Source organism: Physcomitrium patens, chromosome 22, assembly GCF_059467195.1.
Source record: "Physcomitrium patens ecotype Gransden chromosome 22, ASM5946719v1, whole genome shotgun sequence".
Taxonomy (NCBI): Eukaryota; Viridiplantae; Streptophyta; class Bryopsida; order Funariales; family Funariaceae; genus Physcomitrium; species Physcomitrium patens.
In genome coordinates this window covers 5,327,314-5,346,158 of record NC_143431.1, presented here as the reverse complement: position 1 = coordinate 5,346,158, position 18,845 = coordinate 5,327,314, and the positions used below count along the sequence as shown (strand labels likewise).

Genomic DNA, 18,845 nt, shown 5'->3' with positions numbered 1-18,845 from the left:
ATGATGGATTATAAAAAAAAGTAGACTATCATGGATTGAAAGGTCTCAATAATAGTCAAAGATGTGTAATTTTTTTAAAATTTTTCAATTATTATTGAATCTTCATCAAGAACTTTTTTTTTAAGTTACAGCTCTTTTTAGAAGTTTGACATGTAAAGACAAATTTGAGTAGAGTAAAGAAATTGAAACATCTTTTGAAGCTTTGAAGACATCATTTATTTCTATATTAATTTTATATTATATTGATTTTTTTAAGATTTTTTTTATGAAAAGTAATGCAACAAACCTTGTTATGAATGTTGTTTTATCACAAATAGGAGTAGATGATAAGCTCCATTTGGTAGCTTTTCATTTCAAAAAACTTTCAACAACTAAGATTAATTTTAAGATCTTTAATAAAGAACTTCTTATAATTATGGATTTATTTCAAGAATGGCGTCATTATCTAGAAGGCACTCCTAATCTTGTTACTACATATACAAATCAGAAGAACTTCTAATATTTCATGTCAACATGTGTTTTAAATTTTTGCCAAGTCTATTGAAATATGTCATTATAAAGATTTGATTTTAAGATCACCTATAGATCTAAAAAAATAATAAGATTTGTGAGATGTCCTTTTTATATATTCTTATCTTGCACCAAAAGAAAAAGATGTAGCTTTTGATCATCAAAGAATGATTATCTTGAAGGTGGATCATTTTCATCTTCAAATAATAAAAACAACATTGATTGTTGATTCAATCTTTGTGAAGAAAATTCAATGAAGTATGTCTTCTGACACTCTTATTCATGATATGAAGAATAATTCTTCTAATGCTCATGATATGTCTAAGTTTGAGTTTAAAAATATACTATTCCATTTTGAGGAATGATTATACATTTAAAAGACAAAATACAATTACGTATTCTTCAAGCTTGTCATGACTTTTCAACATTTGGATATTTTAGATACAATAAGACTTTGAAGTTAATATCTAAAGATTTTTGATAACCTCAAATGTGAAAACCTGTCAAAGACTTTGTACAATCAAATGATATTTGTTCAAGATCAAATACTCCTTGTCATCAATCTTATGAACTTTTTCAATTATTACTTATTTTGGAGCAACCATGGTCTTCTATTTCTATGGCTTTATTACAAATCTTTCACTCTCATATTCAAATGATGTTATATTTATGATAGTAAATCATTTTATCAAGTTGGTATATTTTGTATCATGTAAAAAATCTATTATAAGTGAAAAAATAGCTAAATTTTTTATTGATAATATCTATTGTTATCATAGATTATCCAAGGATTATTATATTGGACGAGGAGATTCAATTTGTATCAAGATTTTGGAGATCTTTTTTAAGATTCTAAAGATGGATATAAAGCTCTCTTCAGCTTTTTATCCTCAAATTAATAGACAAATGAAATAGGTGAATCAAGTTCTAGAGCCTTATTTGAAGTATACTATCAACTATTATCAAGATGATTGGACAACTCTTTTACCATTAGCAAAATTAGTATAAAATAATTTGGTACATTTTTCTATTTAATAAATATCTTTTTTTACCAATTATGATTATTATCTACAATATGACACTTTTGACTTTTTAAAAGTTAATAATTGTATGGTAGAAGATTTTACAAGTCATTTATTAGAGCTACATGCAATAATAAAGGCATAGTTAAAGGAAGTTCAAGAATGCCAAAAGATCAATACAGATGCTTTTCACAAAAAACAACCATAATTCAACATAATTGGAAAAATATGGCTATTTTTTTGCAATATCAAGACTACTTATCTTTATGAGAAGTTGGATTATTGTAGGTTTGGACCTTTTTTATTAGTAAACAATTCAATCTTATTGCTTATTGATTACATCTATCAAAGTCTATAAAGATCCATCATGTATTCCATGTTTTCTTTCTTGAGCTATATAAGACAATGAGTATCTTAAGAAGAAGACAAATGCCACCTTCTCCTATAAAAGTTGATAATAATAAAGAATTGAAGGTGGAAGAAGTCTTAGATTCAAGGCAATGCCAAAATATATTATTTATTAGCACAAATATGATATTAGTGAATGTATATGAGAGCCAAAAAAAAATCTTGTAAATGCAATAAAAAAAGTTGATGCTTTTCATCATTGATATCCATCAAAACAAAGATGAAGAATAACAAATCTTTGCTATAAAAGAAACAAGATTTAAAGAAGATATCATTCTACTTTCTACTCTTGTTTGTAACTTTTTTATATTTATGATACTAAGTAGATGGAGAACCAACAACAAGCAAATTCAACTAAAGAATTATTACTTATTAACTTATTAGATAAGACATTGTGATTGTCACAACGTTTAAGATTACGTAATTAAGAACTACATGTCTTTCTTTAATTAGATGGCAAAATACAATATGTTTGGTATCACGACCTTGGAAGAGACTTCAAATGTTTGGTGATTTTATTACAGATAGGAATAATTTCTAATGGTGTTCCAAATATTTTTATTTGAAGAGAGTTACAAAGGCCTTAACAACAATCAAATAATAGGATAGTCTTCCTGCCTTAGTATAGGACACTATCAATGGCTGAGAGGACGTATCAATCATTTTTAAAGAGAACAAAGATTTGAATATGTGATAAAGATAATTTGCTGCATCTTGGATTTCCTCAACATATGATGATCACTTCTTGTAGAACTTATCCTCAAAAAGAGGAATAATATCATGAACATACATATTTATTCTAATATTTATCTATATGATTAAATAGAAGTAGGTAAAAATAGATTTATTTCATAATATTTTTTAGAAATGCTTCTTAAAAGCTATATAGATGTTACTTTGACTTTACATGTATTTGTAGTTGATTAGTAGGTTAAAAACTTTATCAATAAGTTAATCATGTATTGGTAGCTTGTGAAATATGCTAACTATGTGGCGCTTATATAAAAAACTTGCCTTATAAGTTAAGATACATATCTTATAAAGTCAATACATTTTGGAGGTCCTATAAGATATTACAATAGAGCTACTAATTAAGAATATACATAGAGGCAAGAGTGAAGCCTTCTTTATTCTTATCAATGCTTTTTTAGTCTTTAGTCTTGTGCCAAGACTTTCTAAGTCTTCTTGTCTTTAGCAATAGTCATTTTAGTTTAATATTATATGATTTTTAAGTGACACAAGAATATATAGATATTTTAATTCTTTGAAGTTCATGTCCTTGATACATAAGAGCCTATGTGAAATGTGTCAAAGACATGAATACTATCTTTATGTTTGATATTAGAGATATGTGAAATTTTTACTTATAAAGTATTGACAAGTTCATAAATATTTGTAAAAGTTGCAAATCTATTCTTATTTTTATTTGAAATAGCATCAATAATTTTTGCTTCTATTGACAACTTAAATAAATCTAAAAATAAAATTAAATACAGGTAATCTACAACATCTAATTTTAAATAATTTTTTTAATAAAGAGGAATAATTCACTCACTTTAAAAAATATTAGAGTTAAAAACTAAAAGTGAATTTAAAGATGAATAGTTTGTAATCTTTTAAATCTAATTATAGAAATAATATATTTTATTCATTTCTAATAAAAAAATAAAGATAACAAATTAATACTTTTATGAAACTGTTAAGAACATAAATCTCAAAAAAAAAAAAAAAAAAAAAAAAAAAAAAAAAATCTCAATACATTATTATGTCATTGGAAAGATTTAAAAATTAGTCAAGGATAGTAATATATTAAACTTAAATGATTATTGCCAAAGATAAGAAGACTAGAAAGTTTTAAAATAAGACTAAAGACTAGAAAGGCATTACCAAGAGTTTATTCTTGCTTATACATATACTAATCAACTAAGAGCTATGTAATAATACTTACAGGACCTCAAATATGTATCCAATTTACAAAATATATATCTTAATTTGCAAAAAAAAATTCTTATATCCATACCACATCACAAACTTATATAACAAGCTATCAACATATGCAATATATGATTAACTTGTTGATTAAGTTTTTAATCTATCAATTAATTATAAACATATAAAAAGTCAAATATATATCTATAAAACTTTTAAGAAGCTTTCTGTCAGGAACATATTCATGTAAGCTAGTAATTATATACACAAATAGGTAGAAGTAAGTAAAAATAGGTAAAAGTAAGTTAATTCTATAGTATTTAATATGGAAGCTTTCTAGAAGCTTTATAGATACTGCTTTGACTTCTTAGGTGTCTTTAATTGACTTTTTGGATTAGAAATGTGGTCAATAAGTTGGCCATGTACCACACATGTTGTTAGTTTGAAGATCAAGCTAACTATGTGGCCCACACGTAGAAAAACTTGCCTTGTAAGTCAAGGCATGTGTCCTACAAAGTCAACACATATTGGAGGTCCTATAGAACATCGCCACGTAGCCCCTAGTTAGAAAGTATATATAGAGACAAGAGTGAAGCCTTCTTCACTCTTGTCAACTCCTTTCTTGCTTCCAGTCTAGTTTCAAGGATCTCTAGTTTTCTTGTCTTTTGGCAATAGCCATTCTAATTTTTCTTTCAATATACATACTTGTTTATTTATATTTTGTTACCTTTCTTTGAGTGAAGGCTCACTTGTTTGAATTGCTTTTTCATCCAGTTCTTGTTTTTGACAGATTGACAAGAATACACCTATAATATTAGAGCTTTGTCTAATCTTGATTAAGAATGGATTACCCATTTTTCTTGATAAGATATAAGCATATTAGAAGTTACAGATTACCCTCTTCTAAATTGATATTATTCTTAGTATTTTTTTTATTCTCAAATCCTCTCTTCTATTTGTCTTAAGCGATATTAGACATCTTCTCTTTTCTAAGTGTTATCATGGCAGAACTTGTTGAAATAAAGAGTGTAATGGCACAAATACAAGAGCAATTGAGGGAGTTAATGCTTACGATGCATCAACTCAATTTACCACCACAAGGAGCAACAAGATTGACAGGAAGTGAAGATATAGAAATGGTTGGAACTGCTTCAACATCTGTACCAAACCATATCCTTTCTCCTATGGTGGAACGCCCTTCAAATGTTAGAGAACCAAGAATTACCCTACTCGAGAAGTTTGATGGTACCAGATCCAAGTTTCGAGGATTTATCAATCAAGTGCAACTTGTGATTGAACTTCAACCCCAAAGCTATCCAATTTCAGGATCGTAAGTTAGATTCATTAATACGCTTCTTTCAAGTTCAACACTATCATGGTTTTCATCTTTTCTTGAACAATAAGATTCAATATTGGATAATCTAGAGGATTTTCTGAGAGAGTTTCGATCCATGTATGGAGAACATGATGCAATTTGTGTTGCAACCAATAAGATCCATATTTTATGACAAGGCAATCGATCAATAATGTTGTACGCTTCACAATTTTGACAACTTGCAACTGATATCAAGTGGGATAATGCTGCACTTATTAGCCAATTTCTCTACGGATTACAATATGAGGTAAAAAAATTAATGCTCAACTTACCTGATCCTCAAACATTGAATCAAACAATTGACTTTGTTGTAAAGTGCGACAATCACCTTTTTGAATTTCGATCTGAGAATCGTACAAGTGGACCTCAACGTTACTATAATTCAATAGCAACACCAACACCTCTTTAATACATACATTCAGAAGTAGAGGATATGCAAATTGTTGCAGTACATTTCAAACCTCTTACTGAGCAAGAAAAGACTCGTCGTCGTCAAGAAAGATTATGTTTATATTGTGGAGAACCAAAGCACACTGCTCAACATTGTCCAAAAAATTGACGCAATCACAAAATGAGGAGTATGGCTATAAAAGAAGACAATATGTCAGAAAACGAGTTTGTCCAGCTATAATAGGGACAGTGCGGCTGGAATCTTGCACAACATCTAGTAAAGGTCCTATTCTCTCTTCAAAGCCCTCTCCTTGTTTTATATTAAATGTTATTTTAGGACCTAAATATTACAAAGCCTCTGCCTTGTTAGATTCAAGAGCCTCAGCGTGTTTCTTACATGAAGAATTTACTAAAAGACATAGCATATCTTTACTAAAGAAAACTAAACTTGTTCATGTAGAAGTCATAGATGGTCGTCCATTGTCTTCTAGAGATATTGCTCACGAAACCCTTCCTATAGAAGTAATAATCAATGGTCATAATAGTTTTGTAGTATTTAATATCATTAGATCTCTCTCTAATCCAGTCATTTTAGGTTTATCGTGGTTAGAAAAATACAATCCTCATATAGATTGGATTTTCTGAACTCTTACTTTTTCTAAAAGTATAACTAACAGTGTAGTTAATCAAGTAGAGAGTCATAAGTTCAGTTCAATTAAACCCCTATATATAGGTGTAAAAGCTTTCTTACATGCTGCAATAAAAGAATCACCATATATTATTTATGCCACACCTGTTTCTGCTGGTAGAAAGACTTGAAGTGGTATTCCAAGCCAATATCAAGAATTTCAAGATGTATTCGAAAAAAGGAATGCGGATACACTCCCGGAACATCATCCCTATGATTGCTCAATTGACCTTCAAAAAAGAGTACAACCTCCATTCGGACCAATCTACAATTTATCACAAAATGAGTTGACTGAATTCAAGGAGTATATAGAAGAAAATCTAGCCAAGAATTTCATAGGCCATTCTAAATCTCCAGCAGGAGCTCCAATTCTATTTGTGAAGAAAAAAGATGGATCATTGTGGATGTGTGTTGATTATTGAGGACTCAACAAGATTACCATCAAGAACAGGTATCGACTACCTTTAATATCTGAACTTCTTGATCAACTGAATCAAGCTAAGATCTATACAAAAATAGATCTTCAAGGAGCATACAATCTAGTACGCATCAAAAAAAGGAGATGAATGGAAGACTGCGTTTCGAACTAGGTATGGACATTTTGAATACAACGTCATGCCTTTTGGACTTACAAATACACTAGCAGCTTTTCAACATTTAATGAATAATGTTTTTTGAGAGTTTTTGGACGATTTTGTGGTCTATTATCTAGACGACATCTTGATCTATTCTAAGAATCCAAAAGAACATGAACTTCATGTTCGTCGTGTGTTATAAAAATTAAGAGATGCATGACTCTATGCCAAGATAAAAAAAAGTGTGTATTCCACAATACTCAAGTCAATTTCTTAGGTTACATCATTTCAAATGATGAACTTATGATGGATCCTAAAAAAGTTCAAACTATTATAGATTGGAAGATCCAAAAAATGATAAGAGATGTCCAATGCTTTTTGAGATTTACCAACTACTATCGAATCTTCATTAAGGACTTCTCTCGAGTTGCAGCTCCACTTACACGTTTGACTTGTAAAGACAAACTCCAATGGAATTAAGAAGCAGAAGTTGCTTTTGAATCTTTGAAGAGAGCGTTTGTTTCTGCATCAATCTTGTATTGTGTTGATTTTTCCAAAGCATTTTTTATGGAAATAGATACATCAGACTTTGCTCTGGGTGTAATCTTATCACAAATGAAAACAGATGACAAACTTCATCCAGTAGCCTTTCATTCAAAAAAATTCTCAGCTGCAGAAATCAATTATGAGATCCATGACAAAGAACTTCTTACAATTGTAGATTCTTTTCAAGAATGGCATCATTACCTAAAAGACGCTTCCAATCCAGTCACCGTGTATATAGATCATAAGAACCTCAAATATTTTATGTCAACACATGTATTAAATCATCATCAAGCTTGTTGGAGCATGTCTTTATTAAGATTCGAGTTCATCATCACTTATCGGCCAAGAAAACAACAAGGTTTGTTTGATGCCTCGTCTAGACGTTCTTATCTTGTACCAAAAGAAGGAGATGCAACTTTTGAGCAACAAAGAATGGTTCTCTTGAAGCAAGAGCAATTTCATCTTCAAGCAATAAAATCAACATTGACTGTTGATTTAATTTTTCTTAAGCAAGTCCAGTTAAGTATGTCTTCAGACCCTCTTGTTCATGATATCAAGAATAATTCTTTTAAATCTCATGATTCCTCTAAATTTGAATTCATGAACAACCTACTCTATTTTGAAGGATGCCTATATATTCCAAAAGGAGAAGCACGTTTATGTATTCTTCAAGCTCATCACGACTTTCCAACAGCAGGACATTTTGGATATAATAAGACTTTGGAGCTGATATCTAGGGTTTTTTGGTGGCCTCAAATGTAGAAGGCAATCAAAGATTTTGTACAATCATGTGATGTTTGCTCAAGATCAAAAACTCCTCATCATCGATCTTTTAGACTTCTTCAGCCATTACCCATTCCCGAACAACCATGGTCTTCTATTTCTATGGATTTCATCAGGGATCTTCCAATCTCAGGTTCTTATGACTCTATATTCGTGATAGTAGATCGTTTTACTAAGATGGCACATTTTGTACCATATATAAAATCTATCACAGGTGAAGAAACAGCTAAGCTCTTTCTTGACAATATCTATCACTATCATGGATTACCCAAGGATATTATATCAGATAGGAGAACTCAATTTATATCAAGATTTTGGCGTACTCTTTTCAAGATTCTAAAAGTGGATATAAAACTATCTTCAACATTCCATCCTCAAACTGATGGACAAACGGAGCGTGTTAATCAAATTTTGGAGCAATATTTAAGATATATCATTAACTACCAATAAGATGATTGGACAACTCTTTTGCCATTGGCAGAGTTTGCTTACAATAACATGGTACATTCTTCTACAAAACAAATACCTTTCTTTGCTAATTATAGTTATCATCCATGACTTGATACCTTTGACTTTTCAAAAGTTGATATTCCTGCTGCGAAAGATTTGACGATTCATTTATCAAAGCTATATGCAATGATGAAGGCGCAGTTAAAAGAAGCTCAAGAACAACAAAAGGTCAATGCGGATGTCTATCGAAAGGAATAACTACCATTCCACTTGAGTGATAAGGTATGGCTACTTCGTCGCATTATCAAGACCACTTGTCCTTGTGACAAGTTGGACTATCGAAGGCTGGGACCATTTTCTATTTCTACACAAATCAATTCAGTTGCATATCGTTTACATTTATAGGAATCAATAAAAATCCATCCAATATTCCACGTGTCTCTTCTTGAATCATACAAGACAATGGACATACCAAGAAGTTGACAAGCTCCACCTCCTTCTATAGAAGTGGACAATAATGAAGAGTTTGAAGTAGAAGAAGTCTTAGATTCAAGGCAACACTGAAATAAATTAGAATATCTTGTCCATTGACGCGGATATGATATTAATGAACGTACATGGGAGCCAATAAAGAATCTTGCAAATGTAGTAAAGGCGGTGGAGGCTTTTCATCGACGACATCCATCAAAATCAAGATGAAAACCTTGTTTATAAAAGAAACAATATCTAGACAAGATAACATTCTACTTTCAATCCTTGTTCATAGCTTCTTTGTAGTTGTGACACTTAGGAGATGGAGAACCAACAACCAGCAGATTCGACTCGAGAGCCTTCATTTGCTGACCTGCCAAATGAGACATTACGATTGTCACAACCTTCAAGACGATGTAATCGAGATGAAGATCTTCAAGAACGACATGTTCTTCCTCGAATAGATGGCGAGATACAACGCGTTTGGTATCACGATTTGGGAAGGGACTCCCGATGTTTGGTGATTGTGCTAGAGGTAGGAACAACTCCTCATGGTGTTCCAAATGTTCTATTTGAAGGAAATTATGAAGGCCTCAACAATGATCAAATAACTGAGTGGTCTTCTCGCCCTGGTATGAGATACTACCGATGGTTGAGAGGCCCTATCAATCATCTTCAAAGAGAACAAAAATCAGAGTATGTAGCGAACACAATTCGTCGCATCATAGATTTCCTCAACATATGATGACTGCTCCTCATGGAACTTGTCCCTAGAAAGGAGGGTAATATCACGGACATACTCATGTAAGCTAGTAATTACATATACAAATAGGTGGAAGTAAGTACAAGTAGGTAAAAGTAAGTTAATTCTATAGTATTTAATATGAAAGATTCCTAGAAGCTTCATAGACGCTGCTTTGACTTCATAGGTGTCTTTAATTGACTTTTTGGATTAAAAACGTGGTCAACAAGTTAGCCATGTGCCACACATGTTATTAGCTTGAAGATCAAGCTAACTATGTGGCCCACATGTAGAAAAACTTGCCTTGTAAGTCAAGGCATGTGTCCTACAAAGTCAACACATATTGGAGGTCCTATAGAACGCTGCCATGTAGCCCTTAGTTAAATAGTATATATAGAAACAAGAGTGAAGCCTTCTTCACTCTTGTCAACTCCTTTCTTGGTTCTAGTCTAGTTTCAAGGATCTCTAGTTTTCTTGTCTTTTGGCAATAGCCATTCCAGTTTCTCTTTCAATATACATACTTGTTTATTTATATTTTGTTACCTTTCTTTGAGTGAAGGCTCACTTGTCTGAATTATTTTTTCATCGAGTTCTTGTCCTTGACACTTTCTCATAAGATAATATCAAATTTACCTTCATTTATCTTTTATCTAATACTTCTTATTTAGATGATATGCATTGAATATCCAACATCTAAAATAATTAAAAATTGATACAATAATGTTGAATCCTCTACCATTTCACGTCTTAATTTAAACTTAAACCTATTCATTTCTTTAATAAGAAAATAAAAAGAAATCCATTCTTTTGCTTTATGGATAAAAATAATTGATTATCTACGGTTTAATTTGACCTATAAGAAAAGTTAAATGAAAAAACACCTTTAGTAAAGAAAAAAAACTCTCCATTGAATAAACATTTGAATTTCTATGTGATAAAAGAGTCTTCAAGCAACAACAATTCATAATCTTTATATACAAAATAAGAAGTTTATATAGGATTATTGTCAATTTTAGAAGACAATTGGAACTAAGTGAAAAATACACAATAATTAGACATACTAGTTTTATAAAGCTTAGTTTCAATTTACAAATAACGAAATATATAGATTCCTCATAGTTTTTGAGATGTGAGAGAACCTAACTACAATAGCCTAGAGAAAACGAAGCATATCAAGCTGATGTGAATGGCTAGGTGTGAATGGCAACATGAACATACATAATACAATGATCCGTTTCACTTGTTTCCAATGCACGACATCGAGCAATTTTGCTCGCAGGTTTGTACGGCATATGTTCTAATGATCTCGAAACAAGCAGCTCAACTTTCTCCTACATCGAGTTGCATGTTTCTGTGGACATCACGGCAAGAGTTGAAAAATAACACAAAACAGCAAGAAAAGAACAACGCGATTACACATACACTCAAATTCCAGATGGCTATGAGGACCGCCAACTCATGGAGCAGGCATTTGACCTGCGTAGAGTTTGTGGTTCAACTCGCATCTTGCACAAAGCATTGCTCAAGAAGTCCTACCGTTGAAAACTCTTACGTAGATTTAATAGATCCATAAGAAACCGAAGGCTACATACTCTTTACTCCTTTGCAAAGGGCACTGCAGACAAAAGGGCAGGAAAGATCTATACCACCAATGAGGGTTGAATCCGAGCACTTCAAAGATTTCGCCATGTCAAGCTATTGACCCTTAAACTGAATGCTCACGAAACAGGGTAGCTATTGAAGAATAGGTCGAACTAAAGTGTCGATTCCTTATCCTGATGACAAGAGCGAGAATGTCTTCACCAATGAGCCTCTACATCCCGTCTTAGTCCTAAACTCGTTTGATACATTGGGCGTGCTGCCGAAAAGACCGAGCGTCACAATCTTCGGATGCCAGTTACAGGAGATGGTGTCCCAGAAACTAAATGCCCTCAAAAGAACCCTCGTCAACAACACGCATCAAGAACGCTGATGGCGCCTCGCACGAGGTGGCCCCATTGCTGTCGCTCTTTGTGGATTCCTTTTCCAGGAAGACTGTGTGTAACCGAGTGAGCAACAGGTGCCATCGTCAACATCCCATAAACAAATCCCCTAAAGTGAAAAAAAAATGCGTAATTATCCAATATTTCATCCGTCTTCATCGAAACCATACATCTGGATGCCACAAACTGTGGTGACGATGATTCTGGATTGTACAGGCGAAGAAGATATGATTGGAAGAAGAGAGTAGATATTAACAAGAGGGCGTCGCGCGTCTCTGGTGGGTCGCACCATTTCGCATATTTCGGTGACTTGATTGGGTTCCGGCTTGGACTGGTCGTCGGTGGGCATGTTGTTCTAAACCCTCATCGAGGTTCTTCTCCCTGTAAGTTTCATTGTGTTTTGTGGGAGTTCGCCGTAGTGAATGGCGGCTTTTATGCTGGAGCTTGGATATGTGTCTTGTTTTTCATTGCAAGTGAGATACGACGCCGCAGTAGTGATTTGTAGTGTGTTGTTCAGCTAGATTGTATCGTTTCATCCCCTCCTTCGTGTCGCTCAGGTTGCGTATTGTTGCATTTGTTCTTCGCCGTAATTTCTTTAATTTCTGTTTTCTAATGGTATTGCTTTGCTTTTGTATTCGGGCTAAAGTTTCATTAATCTTCAGAGATTATGCAGTTAGAACTTTCACATTTTTAATTCTCTCCGTGTTAGAATTTAGTCTTGCTCTTGGTGGACATCAGGGCGCCTACTTGTAAACTTTGTTGCTTTGCTACTCCTGTTTCCAATTTTTCGGGGAGTGGTTTGTGTGGCCGCACACTTGCTAGATATTAAGGATTTGGGATTATATTTGACGTCGCGTGTGTGGTTTGTGATGATGTGTCAGGTAGTTGGGATCGTTTCTCTGCGGGATTTTCATGGCGGCCTCGGCCCTATTCGAACTCATTCGTCATTAATCCTTCGGCATTGAAGGATGCAAGTTTCACGAAGATGAATATCCTATTCTGAAAATTAGTAACTGGTGAAATCAGTGTGTAGACCATGGCCCTCGTGCAGGGAATACAGACTGTGCTCTACAGCCACATGCGACATCTGCAACCTCCACATCAACCCCTCGAATGCAGTAGCAATTTGAAGGACTTTTCATGTAAGGACTTTAGAGGTAATCGTGGTTTGGGTTCTCAGACTAAGAGAATTATCAGTGCTGAGGCAAGGAAACAGAGGTTTGCGCGTCTGAGATTTTTCCATCAGGAGCCGGTGTGGCTTACGTATCGGAGCAAACTCAGGGGTGAGAAGTTTGTATTAGGCTCGGGTCCCCTGAATTGTTTACAAACAAGGCAAGTGGAGCATGCGGAGGACACATTGCCGAAAGAGAAAACATTGGATTCTTGTGTTGAAATTAAGAAGGGAGATGTTACAGAGACAGATGAGTGGGCTGTTAAGAAGGGTCTGAATGCATTGGATGCTTACTTTGACAAACTCCACGCGAGCAGGGCGGAAGAAAAATCTATCTCAACATTACGATCTCAAGGAACAGATACTGGGGTTCCTACGACTGCCTTGCCACCCAAAACAGACAGTAGTGGGCTGGTTGTGACTTCCGAAGTAGCTGACGCAGGAAACGTAGTGAAGGATCGTGTAGAAGATGACAAATTCAAAAGTAAAACTGATGCACACTCCGACAAGAGCGGTCTTGATGCACTAGATGCATATTTCGGCAAGTTACGTGAACCTGAGAAAAGTAAGCATTGGTTGTGATAAAGTTGTAGTAGCGTTAGCTAAAATTCACCATTGGTTGATCTTTGTTTTGAAAATGGCGGGTGAGTTTTACTTTGAAAAAGGCTGATGACCCTCTTTTTTCAGTGATTAGTTACTGCTTTGATCAAGGATAGGTGAAACGAATCTATCTGAACCTTTGTGCTTAGTCGGTGTATCACATCTGTGTAGTCGCAGGCTCCTACGAGGATATAAAGAAGGCAGTGGAAGAGGGCAAGCAGAGCACAGTCAACGAAGAGAAGGAAGTAAATATCAAGGTCGCTGGTGCATCGGAAACTTCTGCAGAGGAGGATGAGGAACTAGAATATAGAGAGCTCATGAAAGAGCTAGAGAAGGCTCTTCGGCAACAAGCTGAATCAGGAAAGCTTCTTTCTGCAGAAAATGAGAACTTCATGCAGGGTTCTTCTTGGGGTTTGCAAGCTGCCACTCCGAATTCCTATTTTGTGTGAGTCCTGAAGTCGTTTCACTGATCTTTCTTAGGTTGAACTACTTCCCTTTTTTCCATAGACTATGGTGTGATAGTTCTTTCTAACTAGTCAAGTGTCTGCAGATGATGCTGCAGTATCAGATCTTACCCTCGAATCTCTTTGTGGCAATGTTGATATGTCCTCTGTGCTTTTTCAGGAGTATAAATGTCTGAATCCTACGAGTTGAATGTGATCATTGTATCATAACATACTAACCTAAAATACAATCTCACTTGCAGGAACGGCTTGGTGGCTTTGAATATCGCTGTATATTTGTTTGGCTTGGCCAGTCCTCTAGAGGTGCCTGGTATGGTCGATGCCTCTCTTCCTTATCTCTATGGAGCAAAAGTGAACGAACTAATCGTGAATGGCGACTGGTGGCGTCTAGTTACTCCAATGTTTCTGGTAATAATCATTACCCCGTTATTGGTTTGATTTTGCCGATGCGTGCATAATCTACTCGGATTTGGTGATTTAGAATGGAGCATGTATTTTTGAAACACTTACTGTGAGTACCAAGTGGACTCTATAGTAGCATTGCCTCTCAACATTTTATCACCGAATTGGCGAAAAGCAAAGAGGTCATGTCGACATCACATAGTGACAAGCTTAATGATCAAGGATCACGATGGCTCATTTCAGGCTCTGAAGCCTGACATGATACTGTTGTTGACCAGACTCGTTTGCTATTTCAGAAGCTTGCACTGTTCTTTTCATTTTTTTTTTTCAGCAAAGTCTCTTGTGATTAAGTGCGCTAGATAAATTCGTAGTTCTTAGCTTGTGAATCGAATATTGTCCTGCCTGCTTGTTATTACGATACCTGGATTTTGAATGAAATTTAACTATACATCAAGAAATGCTTCTCCTAATCGAGGCAATAAATTGTTTTTGTGGGAGTGCAGCATTCTGGCCTCTTGCACTTAGGTTTGAGTACCTGGGCATTGCTAGAATTCGGTCCTGCAGTGGAAAGTGCGTATGGAACTTTAGGGTTTACCATGATCTATCTACTTGGCGGTGCGTATGGTAACCTACTGAGCTTCTTCCACACACCTCAAGGCACTGTTGGTGGATCTGTAAGTCGGTCTTTCTCCAACCTTGCAGTAATCTGGATTTGTATACGGATGTCGGTTATTGTGGCTTAGTTTGCGGTAAATTGCATTTTTGCTTGAGGTTTGGCTGCATGTTAAGCCTAAGAATCTATTCGTCTTGCAGATTTACTGATTATGTATAAAATGAAACTGTATACCATATATCTAAGATTTCGGCACGTTGCAACTTCCTGTAAATTTTCCTCTCAAATAAATCTTCTGACTGATAGTGTTTTGTTTTGGACAGGGCCCCATCTTTGCCTTAATGGCTGCTTGGGTGGTCTATATACTACGCAACCGTGATATAATCGGTCTGGATGTGGCAGGTGAAATAGTTCGGAAAGTGATCATTTTTACTGCCATTACTTATGCATTGTGCAACTCCTTCCCTGTTGATGACTGGTAAGTGGATTCCTTGAGTCTCTGCCCAGTATATTGAAGACGATTAAATCAATTCTTCTTAAAGCTTAGCAATAGAATTTGGATACAATAAAAAGCAAATTTTGTCCCTTGAAGTTTCTTATACACACCTTTATTTATTTTCTTACCTTTGTCTGTATTTTTCTTGACTTTTGATTGTGAGCTGCTTGCAAATATTGCAGGACCCACTTGGGAGCAGCAATAAGTGGCCTTTCCTTTGGTCTACTCACTTGCCCCCTAGTTCGAGTGAATGTGCACGTTGAAGATGTGAATGATGAAAATGATGATGACGCAATGGAGTCGTATCTTCTATTGAACGAGGGCATTCATCCATATCGGCTCCTCCTTGTGTTTGGCCTCTCCGTGGCAGTGTTTTTCGCTCTCTACAGCGTAGGCGTACCATATGCAACAGAGTTTCACTTTCTCCATGGCGGCCTTGGTGATGAGTATTGGTAACATAATGCGCTTTTTTTTGGCACTAGAAATGCAGTTGGCAGCAGAGATCAAACTCCAGGTGTCCATCTCGACCGATATTTGCAAGCACAGCAGACAGACATCCATCACAACAGCATCGGCTGGTGGGGCATGTCCTTGATGTCCATACTTCATTAGATATGCTAAATAGGGCCTTTTGTTCAGGGCCAAGTCCAGGGTGAGGTTAAACGATGGAGTACACGCATATAACAGCTTTGAGATACAGTTGGTTTGCTGTGAAGCTTTGAATTGTCAACCATTAAAGTGGCGGTAGAGGAAGAGCTTGGGTAGCACCAACTGTGGTTGTGACGTGAAAATTCTGATTGCCGTTGAAAGTATGACCACGGTGGGTATCGTTGTATCCAGAACAAACAAAGCATAAGTCTCCTAAGAGATTTCGAATTGCTTTTCATGGTGTTATTTGCATTTGCTATGGTGGTTCAACTTCAGTAGGTTTGAGATCTCATCGTCCTGGAGAAACATCCGAGGCATGAATTTTTCTGATTTCAAAAGGAAAAAATATCCCTGATCTGTAACTGTAGTTTGATTTGCCTCAATGTTTTTACATCACCAAGTTTTCATATATAGCTTCTAATTTTCTCCAGTAGAATACTTTATTTGTATTCATTTTCACAAAGATTGGTCTATAATCGTCAACGGCACAAGGATCTTCCATTTTTATTCCTTCGCATCAAAAAGCCTGTGCAATCCTCAGATCCACCTGGCCATCTCTCACCAGTGGAATTCACATTTCACACAGAATCGAGATTCTCCGACTTGACAGATTGAATTTAGTTTCCTTGTGAGGGACAAAAGTCCGGAACCTGCTTGGTTTGGTTGGGCACCACTTTAATTCATGTGACTATAGGTTTAAGTTTGAATATGCATTTTGGTGTATTTCAAGAAAATAAAGTGATGGCTCGTTTAAAAGTTATGTATAAGTAAAAAAATATATAATAAATGGTTTGGATATGTTGCACTTGCTTCTGATGGTTTTTGGACGATGTTGACAATAAATACTTATAATAAAAATAGTTGTAACAAAAGGTTACTTAAAACAAAACAACACAAACCTTCAAGTTTAGTTTGTTGTGCATTTTTAGATTATGAATATTCAAGAATTAAAATTTAAAAACTTATTACATTTTAGAAAAATAAATAATCATCAATATCTCCATTTTTTATGTGAAGTAGCAAAACATAACTCAATAAATGATAATGCAATATTTTTATATTATAAAAAACTATGGCATTGATAAGATTTTAATTCTTACTTTTTAATATCACAATTAAGATTCTTAAGAACTCATAATTGAATTTTCATACAAAAACTTCTACATACTCCTATGTTCTCATAAATGATTGTTTACATTATGGCAATAGATACACAAACAAATGTACTAAGTCCAATTAAGAAAGAAGTTACACTTATATTTAAAGTTATAAAATATATCTAATTTTAGTGTTATTTTAATATTAAACATGATAAAATTAGCATACCAATAGTTTTTGAATAGAATGGGATATTTGATTACATGTGTGTAATTATTTCTATATTTAATTTAAATATAAATAAAATTTTATCTATAATGTTTTGACCTATGTAGTAAAAAAAAGATGGAATTTTCATTGTTATAATTTTAAAATGTATAGTATGCATATAATCAATATACTGAAATTTTTATCAATACTTATTAGAAATAATACATAAATATACTAGAATGTTTAAAAATATGATTTGTCATATATTATACATACTAAAGATAATTATATTTACTTATAAGCATCTATCTAAAGCACCAACTATTTCTTTATAAATCCATCTATCTATGAATACATCTAGATTTTTAACCATAAGATTAGCCAATTCTTGCCTCATTTAAATGTCACAATAAAAAAATAAAAAAAAAGTAAAGAATGAACTACACTCAACATATAAGTCTTATATCAAGAACTACACTTTTTATCATATCATGTGTTGTCCACTTTGCAAGAGACACATGACATTCTTCTATTAATAATTTTTTGTTGTGATGCTATTTTAAAGAATAAATTCCTTCACAACAATTAATTTTTTCCTCTTTAAAAACATTTAGAACTCTATTACTTTAAGATATGTTTTTAAAGTTAAAACAAGGTGTCCTATTGCTAATATATACATATACTTATATATTCATATAATCTTTTTTTAGATTACTTGAAATATAAATAAAAGAAATAAAAATTATATACAATAAAAATATAATGTCTATTTGAAAAACTTGTCTGCTACAATCCATTTATTAAGAGTCAATTTTGAAAATTAATATTAACATCATATTTAAAGCATTGAATAAACATTTATGGGCTTATATATATATATATATATATATATATAAACAAAGAGAGAGAGAAATGTTAAAATGACCTACCCATTTAGTAAATCAATCCACCCTATTGTAACCATCATTAGAAAAATGACCCTTCTTCCAACCTCCCTCTTTTTTAAGTCCTTAGTCCCTATGTTCCCAATCTTCTTCATCCCACCCCCCCCCCTCTTCTCCTAACCTTATTCCCAACTATCCTTGTAGTTCCCCTTATTCTCTACAATAGGATAGGTCGATTTTGCAAATAAGTGGGTCATTTTAACATTTTATATATATATATATATATATATATATATATAAAAACATATATACATACACACACACACACACACACACATATATATATATATATATATATATATATAAATAATTTAAATAAATTACTGAT

The 18,845-nt window shown here is 33.8% G+C and overlaps 1 protein-coding gene across 5 annotated transcripts; it reads left to right on the top strand.

The window, feature by feature from the left end:
• Positions 1 to 12,159: 12,159 nt before the first annotated feature.
• On the top strand, positions 12,160 to 16,503 carry LOC112275110 (uncharacterized). 5 transcript variants are annotated; one of them, XM_090246328.1, is made up of 7 exons: positions 12,160 to 12,254; positions 12,753 to 13,583; positions 13,814 to 14,087; positions 14,349 to 14,514; positions 15,012 to 15,182; positions 15,445 to 15,599; positions 15,800 to 16,503. In XM_090246328.1, exons 2-7 carry the CDS (start codon positions 12,908 to 12,910, stop codon positions 16,071 to 16,073), a joined length of 1,716 nt encoding a protein of 571 aa, XP_090102454.1. In that variant the 5' UTR covers positions 12,160 to 12,254; positions 12,753 to 12,907; the 3' UTR covers positions 16,074 to 16,503. The 5 variants fall into 5 exon arrangements, with proteins under 5 accessions (XP_090102454.1, XP_024360910.1, XP_024360912.1 ...); XM_024505142.3 differs by having other exon boundaries at positions 12,753 to 13,607; XM_024505144.3 differs by having other exon boundaries at positions 12,160 to 12,344.
• The last annotated feature ends 2,342 nt before the right edge of the window (positions 16,504 to 18,845 follow it).